The sequence below is a fragment of the Halichoeres trimaculatus genome, unplaced genomic scaffold, assembly GCF_033239565.1.
Source record: "Halichoeres trimaculatus isolate MK-OKI-2021-1 unplaced genomic scaffold, fHalTri1.1 fHalTri1_scaffold_9, whole genome shotgun sequence".
NCBI classification, from domain to species: domain Eukaryota; kingdom Metazoa; phylum Chordata; class Actinopteri; order Labriformes; family Labridae; genus Halichoeres; species Halichoeres trimaculatus.
In genome coordinates this window covers 14,882,553-14,905,725 of record NW_027437188.1, presented here as the reverse complement: position 1 = coordinate 14,905,725, position 23,173 = coordinate 14,882,553, and the positions used below count along the sequence as shown (strand labels likewise).

Here is a 23,173-nt window from a genome sequence, read left to right as displayed (position 1 = left end):
GTACTTAGTTTGACACAACTGACATTTTTCTTTCTCAGTTAAATTGTAAAGAAAGTGATTCAAACTTCCTGATAACTTAACATTTTCAAAGAGAGATAAGGTCAGCGGTGCTCAACTTTATGTTTCGTAGATTGTTGGACTGGCACCATTCAAATTTTCCTACTGAAAACTTAGCAAAAACCAGCCAATGTGTGAAATTACCCAAGTTAATATCTTCTTATGATAACATCTTTAATTTTGACCACTGGGTGTCACTAGATATCTCTGATCAATATCTCTGAACAAGCCACCATGATCATCTGACTCAGTCTTTTATGTATTCAAATTTTAATGATGAATGCAGATCCTTTTCTGAGCTTTTCACATTTAATTCTCCATGTTGTGTTTGAGTAGTGTATTCAAAATCATAAAGTGTGTTTGTATGTCACCCACAGTGGAGTGAAAGCGTCGGGTCTTTGGGTTGGTCCCACAGAGGACGCCTCCAGTGGCAGCCATCTTGGATGTGGTGGTATTGCCCTGGCACGGTATGTTTTTGTCTGGGGGCGTTCTGTCTGCCTTTGAATCGCCATCTGCATTTCTGCTTTTTACTTCTCACTGTCTCTCACTTTGCTCCCTGCTTCTCATTCATGCAAATAGTCTCATTTGCAAAAAAGAAAAAAAAAAAGGAGAAGGGGGGAGAGAGATAGAGAGATGAACCTCTAACCAAAGAAGGTGCCCCCCTACGCACACACACACACCACTCTGCCCCTCACCCCTTCTTCTCGTTATCCTCCCTAGCTCATTTGAATAAATTAACACCCCTTGATGTCTCACATGCACGTGCACGTACTCTCCTGCAAAAACACACACTTACGCAAGCACGTAGACGCTCCAACACACATACACACACTCCCAATACGTGCTTGGTCTGTCTATAGGAGAAGAGCCAGAAATGTATGTCCTGCTCTTTGCTTTGCTGTACCGCCATGAAGACACATGCTCTCTGATGTGCTGATACACTCTCACACATTTGCCACAACAATCAGGCATGCCCGGGTAGAGGCGAACACTCTCCAATGGTTGGCGGTTTCCTGTTAATGCACTGCAGCACAGTGATGTGTGATTCATATTAGCCTAATGCAGAGGCTTGCTCAAACACAGTGCCGTGCAGAGCTTGCTAGGTGGACACTGTAATGAAGTGAAAGGAGTTGTGCAGTCCATTAAATAAAGTTCTGGGGCATTTTAAAGAGAAATAAGTCATCTGTGAGGAGCTACTTTCCTCACCTACAATCTACCTGTGTCATCCCCTTTCCATGTCTGCCCTCTCGTTGGCTCCATTGACCTTGCATGGAGCTGTGCAGCAGCAACATATCCCCTCTTTCTCCCCTAATTCTGACCTTGCTGCACTTCACTGGGCTTGGGGCTGTGCATTAACACTGGATACATTAGTGCCAATATGATCCTTGCATGTCGTCGGTGCCTGGAGCAAGCTTTGATTGTCTGAGCATTAACATTAACATCCACATTTACTTATCCGCCTCATCACGCTCTTTCTTCCTCTCCCGCTCTCTGCACATTCCCTTTCTCCGTCAACTCACTCACCCTCTCCCTCTCCTTGTTTCCTATCTCCTTCCCTATCTCCGGGCAACGACTGAGCTGAGTGATGGAGATGAGTCACATGATGCTGTGTGTGTGTTTTTTTTTATTATAAAGTGGCATGGTGGCAGCCTTCCTGGGTCCCCTTCTGTCCTCAGTGAGTCTTGCAGTCAAGCTGTCTGAGAGCTGCTGCTGCCTTTTCTCTGGCGGCCTGGCTGTCCCCGCCTCAGCCCCCTGTCAGCACCCATGATGATCACTGGCTGACATGCAGTCAAACCTGCTTGGTGCTGTCAGGCCCACTCACATCAGACCCTTAACCAGCCCACCATGTTTCCTTTTGATGTCCCGATGGTGACTTCATGTGCTCCTGTGTGGGGCTGTTTATTTGTTATAGGCTTGAGTGCCAAGATGCTAGGTGCTGTTTTAAGACATGTAAAAATATGAGACTGATACCAGAGAACTGTACCCGACAGTTTTCTTACCTAAACCCAAAGGTGAGGCCTCGACTTAATAATCCATCAACACTTGTAGCCCTAAATATCCACAGGATTAGAGATTAAATTGGGTTGCCAATTAATTCAGGCATACACCTTATCATCGACTATTATTTTTTTCCAGAGAGCCAAAAGTGTATTTAAAGAATAAGTTTGGTTAATACAGCTTTTACTTTTATAGAATGAAGTAGAACAAAATACTCAACCAGAAGGCTTTCCTGATCCAAGCAGTGCTTTGGGAGATATTTAGATCCAAAATCGTGCAGCGGACGTCCGTATAATGGGATCCAACGGGGCATAGACAGCGCCGCTCGTAAAACTGCATTAATCGTCCAAAAACTCATGTTTTTCACCAATATTCCATCATGGTCCGCTCTGGGTTAGTCCTCTGCTGCAGTCTGTGTCACTCCAGACAGCGCTGTGTGGCTGTAATGACCTCTGAAGTGACAAATACTTTGTTTACATTTGCCCCTCCGCGCATGCGCAGTACTCTCTGGAGAGCTGACTCCACTTCCTCCTTTCTTTGAGGGGCAAATGTAAACAAAGTATTCATCAGTTCAGAGGTCAGTTCAGCCACACAGTGCTGTCTGGAGTGACACAGACTGCAACAGAGGACTAACCCAGAGCAGACCATCATGGAATATTGGTGAAAAACACGAGTTTTTGGACGATTAATGCAGTTTCAGGAGCAGCGCTGTCTATGCCCCGATGGATCCCATTATACGGACGTCCGCTGCACGATTTTGGATCTAAATATCTCCTGAAGCACTGCTTGGATCAGGAAAACCTTCTGGGTGAGTATTTTGTTCTACTTTATTCTATAAACAATGTAAAAGCTGTATAAACCGAAATTATCCTTTAAGGCCAGTCCGATCAGAGCCACTCTAGTCATTCTTAAAGGCGCTGTGAGGCCTAGCTAGTGTTTTTCTGGGGCAAAGACTACGTTTCCCATGAGGACTCATTGTCTTGAGGACGTGACACTTGCCACTGAGTGTTTGTTTTGAAGTAAATTAATCGAGCTCTGATCTTCTTTATAACACTATTTTTCTCTGTTCAAAACAACTCTGTATGGGATGCAAAGCAACAAAGTGATGTATTTGCTTGTAGTTACAAACGTGACAAGAATCAAACTTTATAAACTCAGTTTGTAGTGTAGTGTAGTCTACAGGAGGTGAGCAGTGTCTGTTTTGTTTTACACCCTGGTGCTCTGAGACTTGTCTGTAACTTGTAAAGTCAGGAAATCTTCATTATGTCCTAACAGTGCTAATTTACCAGCTACAACCTCACCAAGCAGAGCTAACGTAACCTCACTCTTCATTTTACTGATAGTCTCTCAAGTTTGAACAGACCACTGCAGAATAACTGCTGACTGTGGGTTGAGATGCACATTATTATAAACAACCCATGTTTTATTCTGTAACCTGTGCTCTATCATTTTCTAGTTTAGCTTTCTTCTCCTCCTCTGGTCTTTTTTCAGTCCAGCTCCAGTGTCCACTGTTTGGAATCCTTTTCATCGGTGAAAAACACAGATTTTTCACCTCACTGCTCAACTTTGTCGGCTGGTGTGGTTCATAGGGACTTCTATGTGCCGTAAATCAATCTGGCCCTCGATGACCCCGAATGGGAAACTGACAAAAAACATTTAGAAGTAACCATTTTGACACCGATCATTTTATTTTAAATCGTGATTACAGTTGTTAAGTGGGACTCATTCGTGATCACTCGGAAAGTCTTCAACAGGGACGTTAAGGGGGAAAAAGTTCTGGAGATACAGATTACATGATTCTGTGACTGTTATAGTCCCTGAGTACTGTCAGAATTTCATCAGCACTTCCAATCTGGCTCATTTCAACGCTAAATGTTGAAATCCAGATTTTTTGTGACAAGGCTGAAAAAGTGATGTCCATACACTGCTGTATACATCCTGATGTAGGGACAGAGAATGTGCGCGGACCTGTATGAGGTGTGTGTGTGTGTGTGTGTGTTTCCACCTGTTACATAACGAGAAAGTGGAGGCAGCGTGTGCTGCTTTGCCTGCCACACTACAGCGGCTCTTCAGTGGGAGGGAGAGAGGCCACAGCTTGCCTCGGCTCAGTTTTCCAAAACCAGGACGACATTTTGCCAGGACACTCAGAACAGGACATGTGTGGTGTTATGGTGGCACAGGGGAAGGGAAACGATGGAGGTTTTGTCAAGTAAACAGATGTAGCAAAACTGTTGATTAGTTAAGCTGTTGTTCAACTGATGTATGACCACAAGCTGGTGTTTTCGTTTAGAGTAATTTTAGGCCTGGAAGTGAATTCTTGAAAAGGTTGGTAAAGAACTTTAATGAAACATTTTTAGGGAGCAAATGATTAATAAAATGGTTATTTTTCTGATAAATCCCAGTACAAACTGGGGGATCAAATGGTAAGGAGGGACACTACATCAGGTGTGGCCACAACCTTCAGGTCAGGTGCTGTGTTACACCGTGTTTAACAGGATTATGTGACCTCCAACTTGCAGGCTGCTGTTTTTTGAAACCCCTTTTTTAATTTATAGCTCTGGGTATGTGAGTGTATTTTCAAAAAAGTTTTTATTATCGTCTTTTGGAAAGTTAAAAATACATAAAGTTTTGGTTCCAGACACATGCTTGAACTACAAGAAATGATCCGGGTTAGTGAGTTTCTGTGGACGCAGGGTTTACACAGTCTGTGTGGGAGGAGAGTGAGTGACAGATCGAATGGATTGATACTATCGATCACATTGTTAGCCTAATACACCTTCTCTTAATTAAAGTTGATTTGTGATAAATCCCTTGTGCTGTTTCTACTCAAAAACTGTTTAATGAGGTGATTTGAGCGGCAAGGTACACAAGGTGTGCACCCAGAGCACATCCTCACTCTCCTCTTGAATGAGACGCAGGCTGCAGCCCCCCGACCCCACCCCCTGCACTCACCTGGTGATCGCGCTCTATAGTGCCTACTTTTAAACTTAAGTCGAGGGACTCCCTTCGCGTTTGGATTTTTCTTGCGTTTTTTTTTTTTGTACGCATCATTGCTCTGACAATGAAAACTGATCATGGAAATCCTTGAGCTGATTTGCATGGGAGATGCGCGCTGGCATTTACATACAGGGGCTGCTCTCTGAACTTACTCGTGTTAAAACAGATTTTAAATGATTGCAGGGGCGAGGGAGAGCGATCCAGTGCGCGTGAAACGGAGGTCCTTGTTGTTTCCGCCTGGCCCCCTATTAGCGCGTACAGCTCACCTCTCTATCACGGTGCATCATCAAGGATACCGGGGGTGGGGCGACGGCAGCCTGTCCCGGTAAGGGGAGGAGAGTAGAGGGAACAGAGGCGGTACTTTCTCCGCGGCTCGATTCTCGGCGCCGGAGAGTGTGGGACCAGGGCTGGAGAGAGACCGCCGGGGAGCATCACAGAACCAGTCCAGCACGGAGCCTCGCCTGGTCGACCGCTGCGCCGTGCACTCTTCTCGGGGGGACTGCACAACATTCCTGTGAAATATTACTGCTTTTAATGGCATGTGGCTTGTAACTTTACTTCTGCTGTATTCTTTGCAAGAAGGTAGGTTGGAAACGTATCTCTTGACTTATCTGCATGCTGTCTCCTTACCTGGTGTGATGCTGAAGTTGGCTGTGCGTAATAGTCAGATTGCCAGGTTGATAAATACTGGTGGGCTGATTTGATGGAATTGTTAGCGGAGGGACAGAAATGTCAAATCAAACTCTAAATCACCCTTGGAGAACTTTTTCTGAATGTTTGAAAAGGCTGCTTTTCTGGTCGCTGTGCATTTTCCTCCTGCAGGAGCGCTCTTAAGATCCTGTGTCTCACTGATTACCTTCTAACAAGATTTAAAAAAATCATCAAGTATAGCATTTCAAAATCATTACTCAGTGTAAACCTTACTGCGAGGAAGAGTCATGATCAAAAAAATGCATCCTGTAAGTATACAGAGAGAAAAGAGCATTTGCATTTTTGCATAATGAATAAATGGAGGTGTCGTGAATATGGAGGTTGTTGAAGAGAAGGAGAGGCTGATAAGGATCTGCAGGCGCGCGCACAGATAGATGGGCGACCTCGAGCGCTGATGCCGACAGCTGTGGGCTGTTTACTCGCAAAAAGTCCAAGAGGGCAAGGGAGTTAAATGTATTTACAGACTTTTTCTGCCCTGTCCCAACAAAAAAAAAGATAAATTTGCTTATGTTTTATGAGTGTGCCCGCGTAGAGAGGCAGGGGAGGGGGTTCTCAGGGGTTAAAGCATCCCTTTTGAACAGTTATTTCTTTTGGATGAGCACTTAATTACTGCATAAAAGCCAGTTTTTGTGTGTTGTGGAGTGCGTACGTCTGCGTGGCAACCAGGGTCAATACATTTTATGAAAGACGTGTGAACTAATGCTGAGGGTTTTGGACGTTGGACTTTAATTTGTAGATGATGTGCCCCAGTTGGATGCTTAAAAGACGAGGCCATATATTAGAATTTATTTTCCTTCTTTTGGCAAATGAAGGAGTGTGTGTGTGTGTGTGTGTGTGTGTGTGTGTGTGTGTGTGTGTGTGTGTGTGTGTGTGTGTGTGTGTGTGTGTGTGTGTGTGTGTGTGTGTGTGTGTGCAGACTCAGTTGTTATCCCTGATCTAATTATTCATCCACCATTTTCTGTGGCACCAGATTCTACTGATTGGCTTCGCTCTAAACACTGCAGATGAGAAAAAGTAATTCACTTTCAACCATATTAAATACAGAAACATCCCATTTATTGTCATCTAAAATTTTGTTTGACTGATTTAGACATGCAGTGCCCCCCCCAAAAATAACTAAAACGACGCTTTCCACTTTATTTTCATGAATTTGCTTTACACAACTGCGTGTATCTGAAGACGTCTGATCATTAACCTGATCATTTAAAGCAAATTCATATGAGGTAATCTTGCCAATCTGTTTTAATAAGAGTGGGTATTGCGTGTGCTTCATGCTCCTGGTCGCCATCATTGGCCTTGGCAGTGCCCTCTGCCAGGCTGCAGCTGCGCCGAGGACTTGTGTGCTGTTTTTGTTGTATGTAATTGGATTACAGGGTCTATTTCGATTATACACACTGTACATCGCCCTGTCCCGTGACTGAACGAGATGTGCTGTGTGTGTGCGCGCGCGCGCGTGTTTATTGGTGTGTTGAGAGAGGAGGAGGGTTGGGGGCTGCAAACAGCCACTGGAGCGGAAAGAGTGCTTGAGATGGGAGAGATGTAGATAACGCAGTGGAAAACAAACTTCTATTTTCCGTTGTTTTTTCAACGCCGTGTTCCGCTCATTCTGCACGAATCTAATGTGATTTATCGTCTCATGCTGCTGCTGTGTATTTAAGATGTGTCTGAATTTTGCTAAAGTTTATTTTAAGGGTAGGTCTATTATCATACATGCATATGCATTAGTACTGCGTATTTTTTCCTGGCTTGGCCGCGCCTCCCAGAATGGCACACAATTTTCTGCATATATACAAATTTTTTTAGACCTGTGTAAAATAAGATTTGAGATCAAACCTCTGAATGTTGTACAATAATTAAATATCTGTGTTTTATGTGACATTAGCTTGACATTCATTACTTTCAGTGTCTGTTTGTTGCTTTGCTTTGGCTGCATATCAGCACACCTGCACCCATGAGCGCGCGCGGAGGGGGGGTAGATGGATAGATAGGGACAGGAGGGGAGGGGGGGATACACTCATTCTTCATTGTCATGATTTGGGAGGCTGCTTGTCATTTTATGGAAATAAAATTGAGACATTCAGCTGTAGACTGTGGTGACTCTGTGCTCAGGCCTGACAGGCCAGAGCAGGGCCTGGAATTTTTTTGGAAAATGTGAAACAATTATCACAACTAATACATTTTCAGGTCTGTTAAGAAGACGACAGCCGTTTTTTGTGGTGTCAGAAAGGATACAATCAGTAGCTTACGTGAAGAGATTTCATTTAAAATGGCATACAGTGATCGAGATGGAGTGAGAGCTCTTGCTATAATTATTTCATCAATTAATGTGATTCCGGTTTTATCCAGTTTCTGTCGACAGCCCCCTGCAACAAATACTCGAAGTTAAACAGAATATTAGCTGTGTTACAGTACTGATTCTGCAGATTTCTATCCTTCTGACTTCTTTACTATAACTCCACGTTTTTTTGTTCATTTTTATTTGTGCAGATGCCACTTTGTCGCGTTTGTTTAAATCTTTTTGTGACCAGTGTGTTTCTCCTCCTGAGTGCAGTAAAGTAAAGTGTGTTCTACCACTTTCACCAAAGCCTCTATGTGTTACTGGATGCGGCTGGGACCGCTCAGCTGCCTCGAAGTCCACAGGTTGAGCGTGAATCCGGGTCTCCTATGGTCCGGACTGGAGAAGTTCTCGGAGGGGGAGCCTCCGGCATGAGTCAGACTTGTGGCTACTCGACTACACGATGCTCCCAGAGATGATGCGTCTGGTGTGGACACTGTAGGAAGAAGTGAGACAACAGCTCTCAGTTTTGGCTGTCATACTGACGAGATGAACTTCCAGCTGAAGAGTTTGCTCTGATTTGGGAGCATGAATATTCTCATGGGTGTGACACAGAGTTCAAGGTGCGCTGTTTGCTGGAATATGAAATAGATTATTTTGGGCTGATGGCAAAAAATGTGCAAACATTTTGGGGGAGCGCACTTGCGCAAGAGTTTTCCCTTCCACACCACACCCAGTGAAGTGTCCCTGGCCTTACCCACTGAGACTTTCTAAACAACTGTAAACACTGACAGTTTCCTTCTCCTTGGTGTTTAAGTTCTTATCACAAACTGCCTCTGTCTGTGATCACTTAAACTAATGCGCATGTCTCTCATTACGCAGGACAATTTTCACATAGCGAATCATATCAAGACATGTAAGAGCATCTGAATTGTACAATCATCCACTTCTAAATCTTCCTGTGTGGGGCAAACTGTCACTTTTCTCTGGGTAAGACTTCACCTTGGTGTAATAGCTGCATGTCACTCACATGTTAACTTGCTTCCCTCGTTGTGCTCCAGTGACCAAAGCTTATTTTCGTCAGCTGTTGACGCCCTGTGTTTGGCATTTGAACTGATCAAGCTGAAACACCCGTTAGTCTGTCCGAAGAAGTAAGCACTGTTTATGTTGTTTTCTTGACATGTGAACCACCAATCAAGTGGTGTGAGATTATAGTCCACAGTTTTGTTTTGTCTTGAAAGCGCATTAGAACAGATTTCTGCGCTGTTATCAAAAATACAGTGAAATGAAATGTTATAAATAGCGTTTCATTTCTCCTGAGGAAAACACGATTTTAAAGTGCACTGAAAGACTTTTGAAGAAGATAATCTCTTCTCATCATTTTCACCCACCACTTAAACAAAGAAGGAGAAAAAAGTGTTTTCCCTGCGCACTCAACAGGTTTTACGCACAAGTGTCCGGTAACCCAGCGCAGCCCTCTCCATTACGCATGGAGGGAGATTAATGATCGCGTCCGGCAATTCATAATGCAATCTGTCTTTCCCTCAACATGTCTTTCTCTCCCCTGTATTGCTTACTATATCAAACAATTTATGACCCTGTTTCTAAGGAAGAAAAAAAGGGAAAAAACACAAATCTACAAATCAGACACTCCCCTCCTGTGACAGAAATAATCTTTTGAAGTGGGAGGAGTGAATCTGTAGATGCTGAAATGACTGCCTCATACTTTACTGACACTGCATAAACTGTGTAAAGGGATTGTTTGCCAGAACACCCTCTCCAACCTTGCATACTCAAATCCATGGTACCTTGCCATGCACTTTTCCTCCTCAGTGTAATGGTACCACACTGGAAGTGTTTTCTTCTCTGACTGCACACAAAAGCAGTCAGGGCATTGCAATACAACTAATACCTCAACCCTGACTCTTTGTAAATTTATGTTCAGCCATTTTTCTTTAGCATCCCTGTAAGGACTGGATTGCTGTAGACTTTGGTGCCTCAGCAGTTACATGGCCTGAATGTGTGTTTTTGTGTGTATGCTGCTATCTGTAGTGCTGCACTATTCAGCACATAGAAAATGTGATCCCCTTATTGTAGACGTGTATGCAATCTGATATGTATTTGTGTGTGACTTTGTGTGTTTTTGAAGGAGGGAGTGAAAAGGAATGGGATTTTATCACCCCGTTTTTCTGTGCACATGATGGTATGAGTCTCTATCCGTGTGTGTGTGTGTGTGTGTGTGTGTGTGTGTGTGTGTGTATGTGTGTGTGTGAGAGAGAGAATGTAGATGAGACAGAAAAAGCTGCATTATGCATAGCAGTTCACCATAGGCAATATCCTTGCTTCTCCAGCATACATATTCATACTCAATTTTCATATCCACTGCAGGAACAGTGGCAAAAAAAATCCAAATGTAAAATCTGAGTGTAAAACAAAGATAGATCAGATTCAAAAGAAAAACAGATAAAGGTAACAGGCTGAAAGATAACGTGGAGGTAAAAACAGAAAAATAAAGTGAGGAAAGAGGTGCAAAAAAAGACAGATTGCTAAAGACATGTGTGTGGTACACCTGAATTACTTCTCCTTTCATTGACTGGGTTATTGTGCCACATGTTGGCTTTAAATGTTTACAGGTGATACAAACAGCTATTGATCAATGAGTTTTATAATGCCATTCTTTGGCTTGGCATCAAATGTTCGTACTTGTCTGAAATCCTGAAAAGTAATGCTATATCACCACTGTCCAGCTGGCTGCTTTCCAATGACCAAAAGCTTAAGGGTCGGGACCCCTTAATCTAAGGAACAATTTTATTGGATGGATTTGCCTCACCCTATTTCAGCACCACAACATTTCATAACCCCTAATAACACATTGATGTCAAAATTTAAAACCTCTACTCAGAGAAACACATGGCCGTCCATGTTTAGATGGTCTTTCCCCTGCAGGTTGTGATCCTTGAACTGTAGAGCTGTGTTTTCTTCTGTGGTGTTGTGTTTGTGTCTTTGCATTCATAGGTGGGTTTTTGAACTCAGTGACCTCAATGTACATGAAGCGACAAAGTGATCCTACAGCGCATCATGAGCTGCAGCTCTACAGAGGATTTGTCCCTGAATCAGTGTGGTGCCACCTGATTGGTATTTTTGATATCATGAAATGGTTTAAGATCTGTATGTTTAGTTTTAGAGCATATTAGGAATGAGTGGGGAAGGGATCAGGTCCCCTTGTTAGGGACCAAGTATAATGAGTGAAAATTCCTTTAACGGGCTTGGAAAAGTAAAAGATTATTTATGCCACACCCGGTGGTATGTGTTACGTAAGACTACTCCTGGTTGTTGTTGTTGTCACCTTACGTTCATCACTCTTTTATTTTCCGGTGTCCTACTCTAGCTATTACTCTTTGCTAATAGAATTAAAAATCCAAAAATAGATATTTAAAAAAGAATCTGTACGCACCCTAAAGCCTGACTAATGTATCAATTAGCAGATACCATAGTCCTGCCACAGAAATATGGCAAGGGTGGACATTTTCACGTGTTGGCATGAGTTTTCAGCACATTTAGTGTCACATCAGTTCTCATAAGTCTGCTCTGTAGAAATGTTTGACATTTGAATTGATTTGGAGATCCTTTACTGATGTACTTTGCTTAAATTTGCAGAGTTTGGTGTCTGTTTTCAGATTTATGTCATTGCCAAACTTCTCTTAGTTATTTTGAAACTTTACTTAAATACCAGATTAAATGACTTGCAACTGCTCCCAAGACCACTTAGACTGGTTTGGTATCTATCTAAAAAAGCCCTGATTAATCAGGCTTTAATTTACTTATTTGTGTTTAGAAGGCATATCAGCACACAAAAATGGATTAGAAATTGTTTTGATGCAGTTTTTGATAAGTAATCGTTAAGGTACAACAAGCTGACAATGTGCTTCAGCATCAAGGTTTTGTTAAACTGTAGCCACCAGATGTCAAAACAGATTAAGTGGAATCAGATATGAAAAAATTGTAACATCAGGATCATTTGGTGAGAGGTGTCAGTACATCTTCAGCCATAATGCCTTTTATCTGTGGTGAAATACAGCTTAACATCTCTTTCTTTCTTTCTTTGTTGCTGATAGCTTTGACACCTTGAGCTGGAATCTGCTGTGTTTTTCAGGGATGAACACCACACCATCATTGCAAGACTCTTTCTGCCCAAGTGTGCATTTGTTTTGGAGGCAAACTATTGGAGAGTGGATCTTTATTCAAACGCTACTTTTATTTAAAAAAAAAAAAAAAAACGTTTAAAAAGGATGTTAAGCAGTGAGGTCTGTTTATCTGTGTTTACGTGGTGCTGTTGTTTATAACGTGATAAAAGGCAAACTTTGCAAACTCCATCTGTACCTGAGTCCAGTGTACAGAGTTTTAGCAGACTGTCTGTTTGGTGTTAAGGCCTGGTGCACTTAGACATGTCCATTACATGTAACATTAGGAAATCCTTTTAATGTCCTATCAGTGCTCATCTGTCAACTAACAGAGCAAACTTAACCTCACTCTTCATTTATTGATAGACTCTAAAGTTTGAACAGACCACTGTAGAATAAGTGCTGCATGTATGATCCCAAACAGCTTAACCAAGGTTTTAGCTCATGCTCTATCACTCTCCTTATAGTTTTCTTCTGCTCTTCTCTCTTTTTTCTTGTTGCCAGTTCCAGTGTCTGCTTTCACTACGAAATATATCCAAGAAATCATTTTCAGCAGAGGAAAAGACCAGATCTAGTTTCTTCAAGCAGTCAACTTACTTCCCACAGCTTATAAATTGATTTGTGTTCGACCAGGAAAATCTGACCCCACCAAGGACATTGAGGAGCAGCATTTAGGAATAAATGATTTTGGTGCTGATAATCAGATTCACTTATAAAGCTCTCACAGGACCTTTCAGAATCCCAGGCCGACCATCTCACATGGCATGAAGGCATTTTTGAGCCCTGTCTGTCAAAAAAGATTTGAACCATCTCTAGAGTTGGAAAATGGATGGCTATGTGAGAGTAAAACAGCATTCAGAGTGCAAGTTGTCTTACAGTGATAATGTTTCCTCTGCGAGAGCTTTACAGCTAGAATAAACAGTTCTTTCTACAGAAATATTCTGCTCCTAAAAATAGCTCCATCAGAAAAAAGCAGGTCACTGTCACTGTTATCGTCTGCTAATAGTTTCCTCCTTATTGCTCGACATGGAAACACTTTCATCTGTGTTCCTCATCCAGCCTCCTTACACTACGTCGCTCTCCGTGGTGCTGAAAGTGCAGATCAGTCAGCCCTTGTAGCAGCCTGTGAGAGTGATTGACATGGATTCCACCGGTAGGATGGATTGAACTTGACCTGAATTCATATTTGTGAACACAGAGGATCTGCTCCAATTTTTTTCTCTGGTAGGCAGGAGAACAATGACTCCCTACCACCTCAGCCATCACATTTTTCTCTGCTGCTGCTGCCTGAGTTTGACACCAAGAACCGAGGCAGTCGTTTAATGATAACTCCTCTATCCCTTTGACTTCACCACACAAACACTCACTTCCCAAACACCTCTGCCCCTTTCCCCTTAACCAGTCACCTGCGTCCTTTCTACAATCCCCTGCCCTGCCCTGGGATCTTCCCTTTCCACTCCACACCCACGCGCACATGAGAACCATGCCGTGAAGTCGAACATCAGCCTCCCACAGCAGCATGATTACAGAGTGGATAGACTTTGTGTGTGTTAAATGTGGAAGGAGATTATGTGGGTTTAACTCCTCTGCGTCTGGCATACAAATTTCACAACATTTCCCATCTGTGGCATGGCAGGAGAAGACCTGAAAAGTGCATGGGTGTTGGAGGGGGTATCTGTTTTGGAAGACCATTCAGAGACTACAAAGAAGGAAGATAAGAGGGGGTAGATAATAGAGGAGAAATGGGAAATAATTTTATGACAGTTTAATCCTAGCATTTTGCTCTTGTGAGGTATTCCATTCATGTTGTAATGTCAACGCCATTAATCCTGTTACATTTTAGAAATGGACAGAACAGATTTAAAAATGGTCCTCACTCAGTATCATCCAATCATTTCTTCATCTAGCGTTAGCTTCTTAAAAGGCAGCCACTGTGCTTCTGTCTCTTTTCTCTAACTCCTTAGTAATGATCATTGATGTCAACGATCTGTACAAATTAGAGCCTGAATGACAACTGATAGTTTCTTCATATCTCTCTAAGCTACTACCCTTTTTCTCCCCGCACAGAGAGAATTTCAGAGATAGGGCTAATCCAGCCATTGTTGACACAATCCGGGAAAAGGGATTAATTAAGTATCATTGTCTGAGGAGAAACTTCTCTGGCTCCGGGGCGCAGCGTCTTCCCCTGGCCTGCAGCCAAGCTGAGCTCAGCACTTCTTTACACTTCTCTACAACCCCCACCCCTAACGGCTTACACACACACACACACACACACACACACACACACACACACACACACACACACACACACACACACACACACACACACACACACACACACACACACACACACACAGATCTTAAAAGATGATGTCTTGCTCTAAACTGGAAGAGGGCGTTTGAGAGAGGATATATGGTGGTCTATCTCCCCTAGGACAACTTATCTGGCAGCAGCTCTTCATCTGTGCAACAATACTGTTGTTTTACAGCAAGCATCTGTCTTATCCAGCTCCTAGGGCTCCTACAGACAGAAAACTACCAACAATAGATATAACAGAGTGGAACAGGCCTATGAAGTGCAGCAGTTTGCTATTGTGCCCCTGTGAATACTTACTTTTCTTGAATTATGGAGCAGATAAACAGATAAGGGGAATTTTGTCACCCGTATTTCCTCTTATTTTTAAAGGTAGGCTTTCAAAAGAGCTTTTTGGACATGTATATTAGATTACAGATATCAGGATTGTTTATGGGAGATGAAGTGGATTGTAGCATTTTGGGTTGTAGGGAGGAACTTGTTGGGTAGTGACCTGGACGTCTTTAAATCCAGCTTGTTTACAGTCTTTGTGGGTGCTTGTAGTGTTGTAGTTTGTGTTCGATCAGGTTGTGTCTCGAGTATTTTGAGTTTTGTTAAATGCTTATGGTCTGATTATAAGATGATTTAGCTTGGTCAGACAATATCCTCTACTGAGTCTAAAATTAAAAACTTGAACACTTTTCACACCAAAACCCCATGCTTTGTTCACTGATTATGCATTCATATTTTACAAAATGATGCACTACGGCTCAACTATTTAAGGACACTCCAATTTTTCAGTTTTTTTTCTTTGATTTTTACTGAATATGATGCAGCTTAATGTCTCATTGTTCTCTCAAACAAAACAAACAGATAAACAACTGATGTTAAAAAGGAAACCATGGAATAAATTTATAATCAAAAATGTTTTCTAAACTTTTGAATCAACTCTATAAATGTTCAACACTTGTAGGTTTTTTTCCTTTTTAATTTCTGTTCAGTTCGTCCCAAACCAGCTCCATGGGGTCTAAGTCTTGAGACTGTGCTGGTCAATCCATGTTTTCAAGCTTACCTTCTTGTCCTTTGTTCTTTAAATAGTTCTGGTTCAGCTTGGTCTTATTTTGGGGTCATTAGTGTGCTGTAGGATGAATCCCTGACCAATAAAGCCCATTCCAGAGGGCACTACATAGCGCTGCAGAGTACCATGGTAGCCATTTTTGGTCCAGGGTTCCTCTCACTCTGTACAAGTCACAGACCCTGGATCAAGCAAAACAGCCCCAGATCGCCATGCTTCTTTCTCCATGTGAACTTGTGGTGTCACACACTGAGGAATCAACCTTTCACTTTCTCGAGGACTTACAAAAATCCTGAGCGAGGAACCAAAGATTTGACATTTGATTCATTGGTCCATAGCTAGATTCATGAAAAATCAAAAGGTACCATGTATAGGTTTCATGCTGGACATAAACACAGCATTATAAGGTTATAAATTGAAGAATAAACATGTTAAATTGAAAAAAAAGTGGCGCTTTATTATGAAATAAATTGATATTTTTTACTACATAGACACAAAAAAGTACTGAAAATTGGTAGCGTTGCGTACCGATACCAACTGCCAGGTACCATGCATCGGTACTGTATCGTATCAAATGTGAAAGGCACCCATCCCTACAGGCAAGCCTATTTTGATGTTCTCCTGATGACTTTCTCTCTGCCAAACCTGCAGCTCAAAGTCTTCTCTCCAGAATGAGACTGCTGTGCTTAAAACTTTTGTCTTGTCAGCGCCCAGCTCTTGTCCTCAGATTCTGTTGCAGAAGAACCTTTAGATGGTTGTTTTTTTAAACTGTTAAATTAACCTAACATCCTGTGCCTACTAATTGATAAGATTTAAGTTAAAGAAGAAATTAGATATTCATATTTACATGATGCTGGATACTGCATGGTAGAGGTAAGACCTAACATTAATATGGCAATATGTCACTATCCTGCTTTCATCTTGGTTCTCCTCGTCACTTCTTCATGACTCTTTGAGGAGGGACCATTGACATTAACGCTGCATTATGTCTTTCGGATTTTTTTCTTATAGGGACATTTTGTCCAAAGTTTGGGGGGTTTGATCCAAGGTCCCGCTGTCCACATGCTGAAGTGTCATTGGGCAACCCTGAACTGCCCTCAGTGGCTGTGCCATTGGTGTGTGAGTGGGATTAGTTAGTATTGATGAACTCATTGTACAGCAGTGTTTGCCATGTGTGTGACTGCGAATGTGCCCTGGAAAGCACTTTGAGTGGTCAGGACTCAAACATAAACATAATCCTTTTATAATTAGGTATTTACATGCACTATTACATGGTTGTTAATTGATTATTACAGGATTTCTGTATCAAAATGGTATTGTTAATATTTTAAGCACATGCACTGTCTTGTGTCTTACCTTTGGGTGTTGAGCTGTGTTATGTCTGTCGTATTGTGCTGCAGCATATTGTGCTCTTTCATATTGTGAGTCAGCCAAATATTTTCACCCCAACTGCATAGAGCACTATCATACAAAATAAATTAATCAAAAGTCACAAAAAAACCCAAAACTTTTAAACTGATGTTGCTCTAAAGAGCTTTTCGGTTATTCTCATTGTGTTTCATCAAAATTTGTGATACTTAAATGTAATTCTCTTTTGAAGTTAGTTTCAGGCCTTTTTGCTTCATGTGATAATGCAAGTTCTAGACTTAACAAAACACAAGAAAAACATTGTCAGGTCAGTTGTAGGTTACATTGCAAGGTAATCAAAAATAGGAAAAAGACACAAAAAAAACATAAGTGAAAAAAATGAGAAAAGACACAAAATTAAGAAAAGAGTAATGAAGTGGATAAAAAGAGAGTTCAAATTATTGGTCTTTTCTTTAAGAGCAGATTAGGAATGTTTCCATAAGTGTTTACTGGTATGTATGTGTGTGGTGAAGTTGTGACGGAGTTGAATGGGGTTCAGCCGAGGTTGGTTTGGACAGGTGCTCTATCTCAGGTGTTATCCTGTGTGTCTTTTAGCTCATAAATTGGGCGGTCACTCTAACATGATTGTAGTTAAGAGTATAAACAGATAAACTTAAATGCAGTACATAACTACTGCAGTTACAGGGTGAACAAATTGTGGAAGTTCTGCATGTATTGTGTTGCTTTATCCTTTCAGGTTACAGTTTGGGTTGTAAAGACATGGCAATAATCTGATCATACTTTGATATCACGATGGAAATCAAATGATGAGTAATTATGTTCTTCCTCAGCATTGCACAGTGCCAGTACGCTCCCTCTCCTCATACCTGTCTGATGTATGAAAGTTGGTCGTCTTTCTGACACCTGCAAACTCACTGCTTCATCTCTCTTCCTCTTGTCCCAACAGTCAACAGTGAGGATGTTGTCTCAACGCGGCTGTACTTTGTGAACGCCTCCCTGCAGCGGGTGACCTTCTCCAGCTCGGTGGGGGTGTCCCTGCCCTGCCCCGCGGGCGGCGCCCCCCATGCCGTCCTCCGCTGGTACCTGGCTGCCGGAGACGACATTTACGACGTGCCCCACATCCGCCACGTGCATGCCAACGGCACCCTCCAGCTCTACCCCTTCTCTCCCTCCGCCTATAACAGCATCATCCACGACAACGAGTACTTCTGCACTGCTGAGAACCAGGCAGGCAAGATTCGAAGTCCCAGCATCCACATTAAAGCAGGTGAGCAGTGGACACGACACGCTTAAATCAGTGTTCTTACTCACTTTGTCTACTAACCTTGGTATTTAGAATGTTGTTGTTGCTCTATTCATGTTTTTGGATGTAGCATAAGTTAAGTCTGCTTTTCCTCAGACTGCATCCGAAGCATTGCACTCTCAGTTTGTCCCCTGATCCTGCTGTATTTTGAAATCAAGGTGATGATGCTAACTTTAAGGGGCATGGCTATATTCTCAGCTAGTTCAGAAGCATCTTTACTCGGTTTACTAATACTATTTCAAGGGAAAATGTGAGTTGGGCTGAAATCAGTTTGTCTCAACTTCTGTTCAATCACCTTGAAACATCAGGTGTGAGTTTACATTGGATGGAGTCAGCTCAGGTATTTATAAAGTCCCTATCTCCTGAAACAAAAAAGAAAAAGTTGAGTCTGAAAAGTGCACTACATTTCTACTATTGTTGGCTCAGCCAATCACAGGTCTTTAGCTGATGGTTGTAATTGATTTCTGCTTGTACTTCTTTGACAAACAACATTTTTACCACAGATGGAGTTCATCATATACAATGTTTGTTAAATCGCCTGAGTGGACCTTCTTGTTGAACGCCATTTTGGCATTGAAGTATTAGAATACTTTCAAACAGAGTGAGACACAGTCTTTGGATTTACTATCTTTGTAGTGCGCCTTGTGTGCATTGCAAGTGGCGTTAAAAAAAAATAAAAAAAATTGAGGCAATGTGGAAGTGCTAAAATCTGCAGTTCGTGGAGTGTCTGCCTGAGGCTGACTCTGAAAGTACTTGAAACCACATACACACCAAGCCTAAAAAAGCCATTTTCACTGCAGAAATAAACATATTTATTGCCTGGTACAAAAACACCTTCTGTCTTAATAGCTGATTTCTCACTGTACGGGGTTAATCTTTTTTCTAACTCTGCAGTCTAGAAGATATTAAGATGATGAGTTTACCCAATCAGAGTCACAACTCAGCTGATTGACAGGCAAGCAGTTCAAAGCCTGCCTCATTTCCAATATGGCCCCAGCCAACGATTTGCTTCACAACTGTGATTCAGAAAGGGTCGGGTGGCGTCTCAGACTACATCCATTTATCCTACAGTCTATGGTGTATTTAGGCGCACAGAGACAGGCTTTGCTTTTTGGTGGATATACTACTTAACACAAAGCTATGAAAAACTAGAAAAGCACTCAGAGAGCACAGACCTCCACCACGCAACACTTTAGTCCTACTTTAATGTTATACTCCCTTTTAGCAGACTGCCTGCTACAACTTGGTGTTAGTTGCAGGTTTTTACAATATTTTTTTACCGGACTGTTAAAAATTATGATGACCCAGTACATATTTCACATTCTGGATCTTAATATCCAGAATATTTCCAGGATCTGGATTGTACTTCTACATCTGTCAGAAATTATGGTGACCTTGTCATGTGATGTTTGTGATGTGCGACCCTATCTCACAATTATGAAGAATACTTTAAGAAAGTCCTGGATCAAGACAGTGATCTGGATCACCTCCAAAATTAAATTCAAATTCAATCCTTCCTTATCTCATTTTGAACATTTCCTGAAAATTTCATCAAGATCCGTTTGTTACTTTTTGAGTTATGTTGTTCACATACACAGACAAACAAACAAACAAACAAACAAACAAACAAACAAACTCTCCCAAAAACATAATCTCCTTGGCGGAGGTAATTGGTGGAAAACCTTTGTAAAGAAGTGTTGTCATACTCAATTGGGGCTCCCTAATAATAAAATGAATTCACTCAACATGGTTGACGTGCTGTTCGTTTGGTCCATGGTCTTTACCCTTTTTTGCATTAAAAACAATGTTAACATGCTGTGCCAACTATATCTTTATTGATGTCTTAATACTCAGCAGTTTGCTTTGGTGCCCATTGAAAATCAGCAATAACAACATATATTAACATTAACTCAGCATCTGTAAATACAGTATACATTCATACACACATACATCATATCCCACAACACCTCCTCTCAGTGGGAATGAAGTGTGTCAGAGTGTCTCAGTCCTGACCCTGTGTGTTAAAAATCCTTCAAAAAAACTCCCTCTCGCTCTTTCTATGACACACACACACACACACACACACACACACACACACACACACACACACACACACACACACACACACACACACACACACACAGATACAGACAGTTGGTGTGCTGACCTGTCCGCACTCCCTTTGCCAAGGTCAAAGCTGGAGAGAGGCGCCAAACACACCTAGGGAAGGTGTTACTGCTCTGTCTCATGTTTACACACACACACACACACACACACACACACACACACACACACACACACACACACACACACACGCATAAAAATACACACCTCAATATTGTAAACACATGCATGTAACCTATCGTGACACACACTCAATAGATGTGAATACAACAGACTCACGCCTGTGTGTGTGTGTGTGTGTGTGTGTGTGTGTGTGTGTGTGTGTGTGTGTGTGTGTTCACATGCGTTTTACATGCACGCACCCACCCAGCCACTCACACTTGCATACATGCACACCAGCCTGTGTGTAGCTGATGCCAGCAAGCCTCCTGTCTCCCAGTCTCTCCATCTGTCCATGGACTGGAGGGTCCCCGAACTACACACACATGCACTTACACATATAAACACACACACTGAGCCATTTTCATCAAGCTGGCTCTTAGTGTTTAGTTGCCAGCTCTTTGTCAGGGTGTTTGGCAGGAAAGATTTTGGAGAGTCAGCTTCAGACTTGAAGAGAAGGGGAAACATGTAGATTTTTAGGTCAAGGTAATGAGCAGGCGGACATTTTCTGACTGTGCTGAGAAGTCCTACATGAAGCAGTCAGCAGTTCCCTAACCAACACATGGAAACAAACAAACAAAAAAAATCTTCAAAATGGATCTGGATCTGTTCCTTACACACATGAACACCCACACACACACACACACCCATATGGCCTGTGTGCATCCCAGAGGAGGACAGTCCCTGCAGCGTGAGACTGACCTTCCAGCCAGCCTCAGTGTTGGGATGACCTTCCCGCCCAAATAATTACAACAATTAATCAATTAAATGCTGAGGCAATCACAACTCCGCAGCTCCATAAGCGGGGCCTTGCATGCATGTGTGTTCACCTCATTACCTCCAGAGTCCCCAACACACGCAAACACACACATTTGCAGTCATGCTGAAGCACATACACGTCCCTGCTGTTGCCATGGGCGACTGAGGCGTGAGCGCCAGGGTGTGGCATGCCCTGTCTCAGGTGGCGCAGGAGAATGATGACAGCTGACAGCTCGCAGTGTGACGCCACCCTTTCCAAAAATCTGCCCCATTCCCTCCCACTTTTTTCTCTGTCTTTACCTCCCCTCATCTCTCTCTATCTCTCTGTCTCACCCTCTCCTTTGCACACTTAATGTGCTCCAATAATAGCACCAGCACCTGTCTGGATAACTCTGCATTTATGAAAATCAATATGCGGGCAGCTCATTTCCCTCTGCACTTCTCTATTTGGTACATTTTTATTCAGATCTAGTTTTCTGTTTTAGTTTTTTTTCCATGTATATTTTTTTTGATTTAGTTATTATTTTGCACATTTTACTCATCTATTGCAAATGTTTATATTTTATGTAGAAATACAGTTTAAATGGTTTTAAAAGATTTTAAAGTTGGGCTTCGTGACTTTAGTTATTATATTTTGATTGTGTGTGGGTGAAAAACTGTGGGCATTGAATGGAATAACTGCTTTATTCTTAAATGACTCCAGAGCAGCCTTGTGTGCTTTAAATTCCATCCTCACTGTTAAGTTTTCGATTGTAGTCTTTGTAATATGTTACTTAACTAATGTTCATGTAAAACTGGAAACTGATGATCTTGGCTTTCGCTCAGCTTTTGGTTTTCATAAATTTCTTCTATGAATCAATCTGTTCAACTTTTAAAAGGTTAATTTTTTGAATTATTATTTTACTACAGCTGATACGATACTATCCTGATTTATCACGATATCACAGTATTGTGATATAATGCGATATTCTACACAGAAAACTTAGAAAAAAATGAAAATGATGTTTATGTAAAATTGAAAGGACAAATTAAGTCAAAACTATGTGATTGAGAACAACTTTTCTATTTTATGGTTTTTGAAATACTGAAAGTCAAAGCATTAATTTTGTCACTTAAACTACTGTGACCTTAAACAAATGTTGCAGAGAAATTATTGGATGAACTGAAAACTAAATGTCCATTGGTGTAAACAATGTTTCTCATACAAAATCGGTAGTCATATTTTACTTACCACTCGGCTAAAATATAAATTTTTATTTTTTTACAAAGAATAAATATTTAGAGTTGAAATTTCAATATTGTATCAGAGGTAAAAGTATCGCAATATATTGCTGTATCAATTTTTTTACACACCTCTTATAGTCTAATCATTTGAACTTTTCCCTTGTATTTGTTCTTGTCACTGAACCAGTTGTTTTACACCACAGAAGCTCATTCCATGTTGTGGGGTGGGGTTGCTTCATGGCTGTGATCTTAGCTCAGTCAATGTCCAGTTCACTCCTCTTATTGTCTTTTCTCTGCTGGCGAGTAGTCAGCTGTTAACCGGAAATCTTAAGTTCAGTGCTCCCCAAATAAACCAAGACTAATATTTTCTTTCGTACCTACTTTTTTAAATGATGTTGTTGGAAGTGACACATTGTCAACAGGTAGAGTTCAATCAGTCAGTCAGTCTTCATTTACATTGTGCTAAATCATCAACCATCAACAGATTTCATCTCAAACACTTTCCAAAAAATCTATCAGGTCCAGACTTGTTAACATTTATTACAGTTTATTAACAGAGACCAAACATCAAGACAAGATAAAAAGACTTATGTCATATTAGCCCACCATGAGTACAGCACTTTGCAGCATTTAGCAAGTTACAATCCAA

At 41.6% G+C, this 23,173-nt stretch overlaps 1 protein-coding gene across 1 annotated transcript in view; it reads left to right on the top strand.

Moving 5' to 3' along the window:
* Positions 1-5,364: 5,364 nt before the first annotated feature.
* The window catches only part of dscaml1 (Down syndrome cell adhesion molecule like 1), a 123,091-nt gene continuing 105,282 nt past the window's right edge, over positions 5,365-23,173 (top strand). Inside the window, exons 1-2 of the mRNA XM_074679194.1 lie at positions 5,365-5,634; positions 17,902-18,222. Of these exons, the coding sequence (XP_074535295.1) occupies positions 5,592-5,634; positions 17,902-18,222 (364 nt within the window). The 5' untranslated portion in view covers positions 5,365-5,591. The remainder of the gene's footprint in view (positions 5,635-17,901; positions 18,223-23,173) is intronic.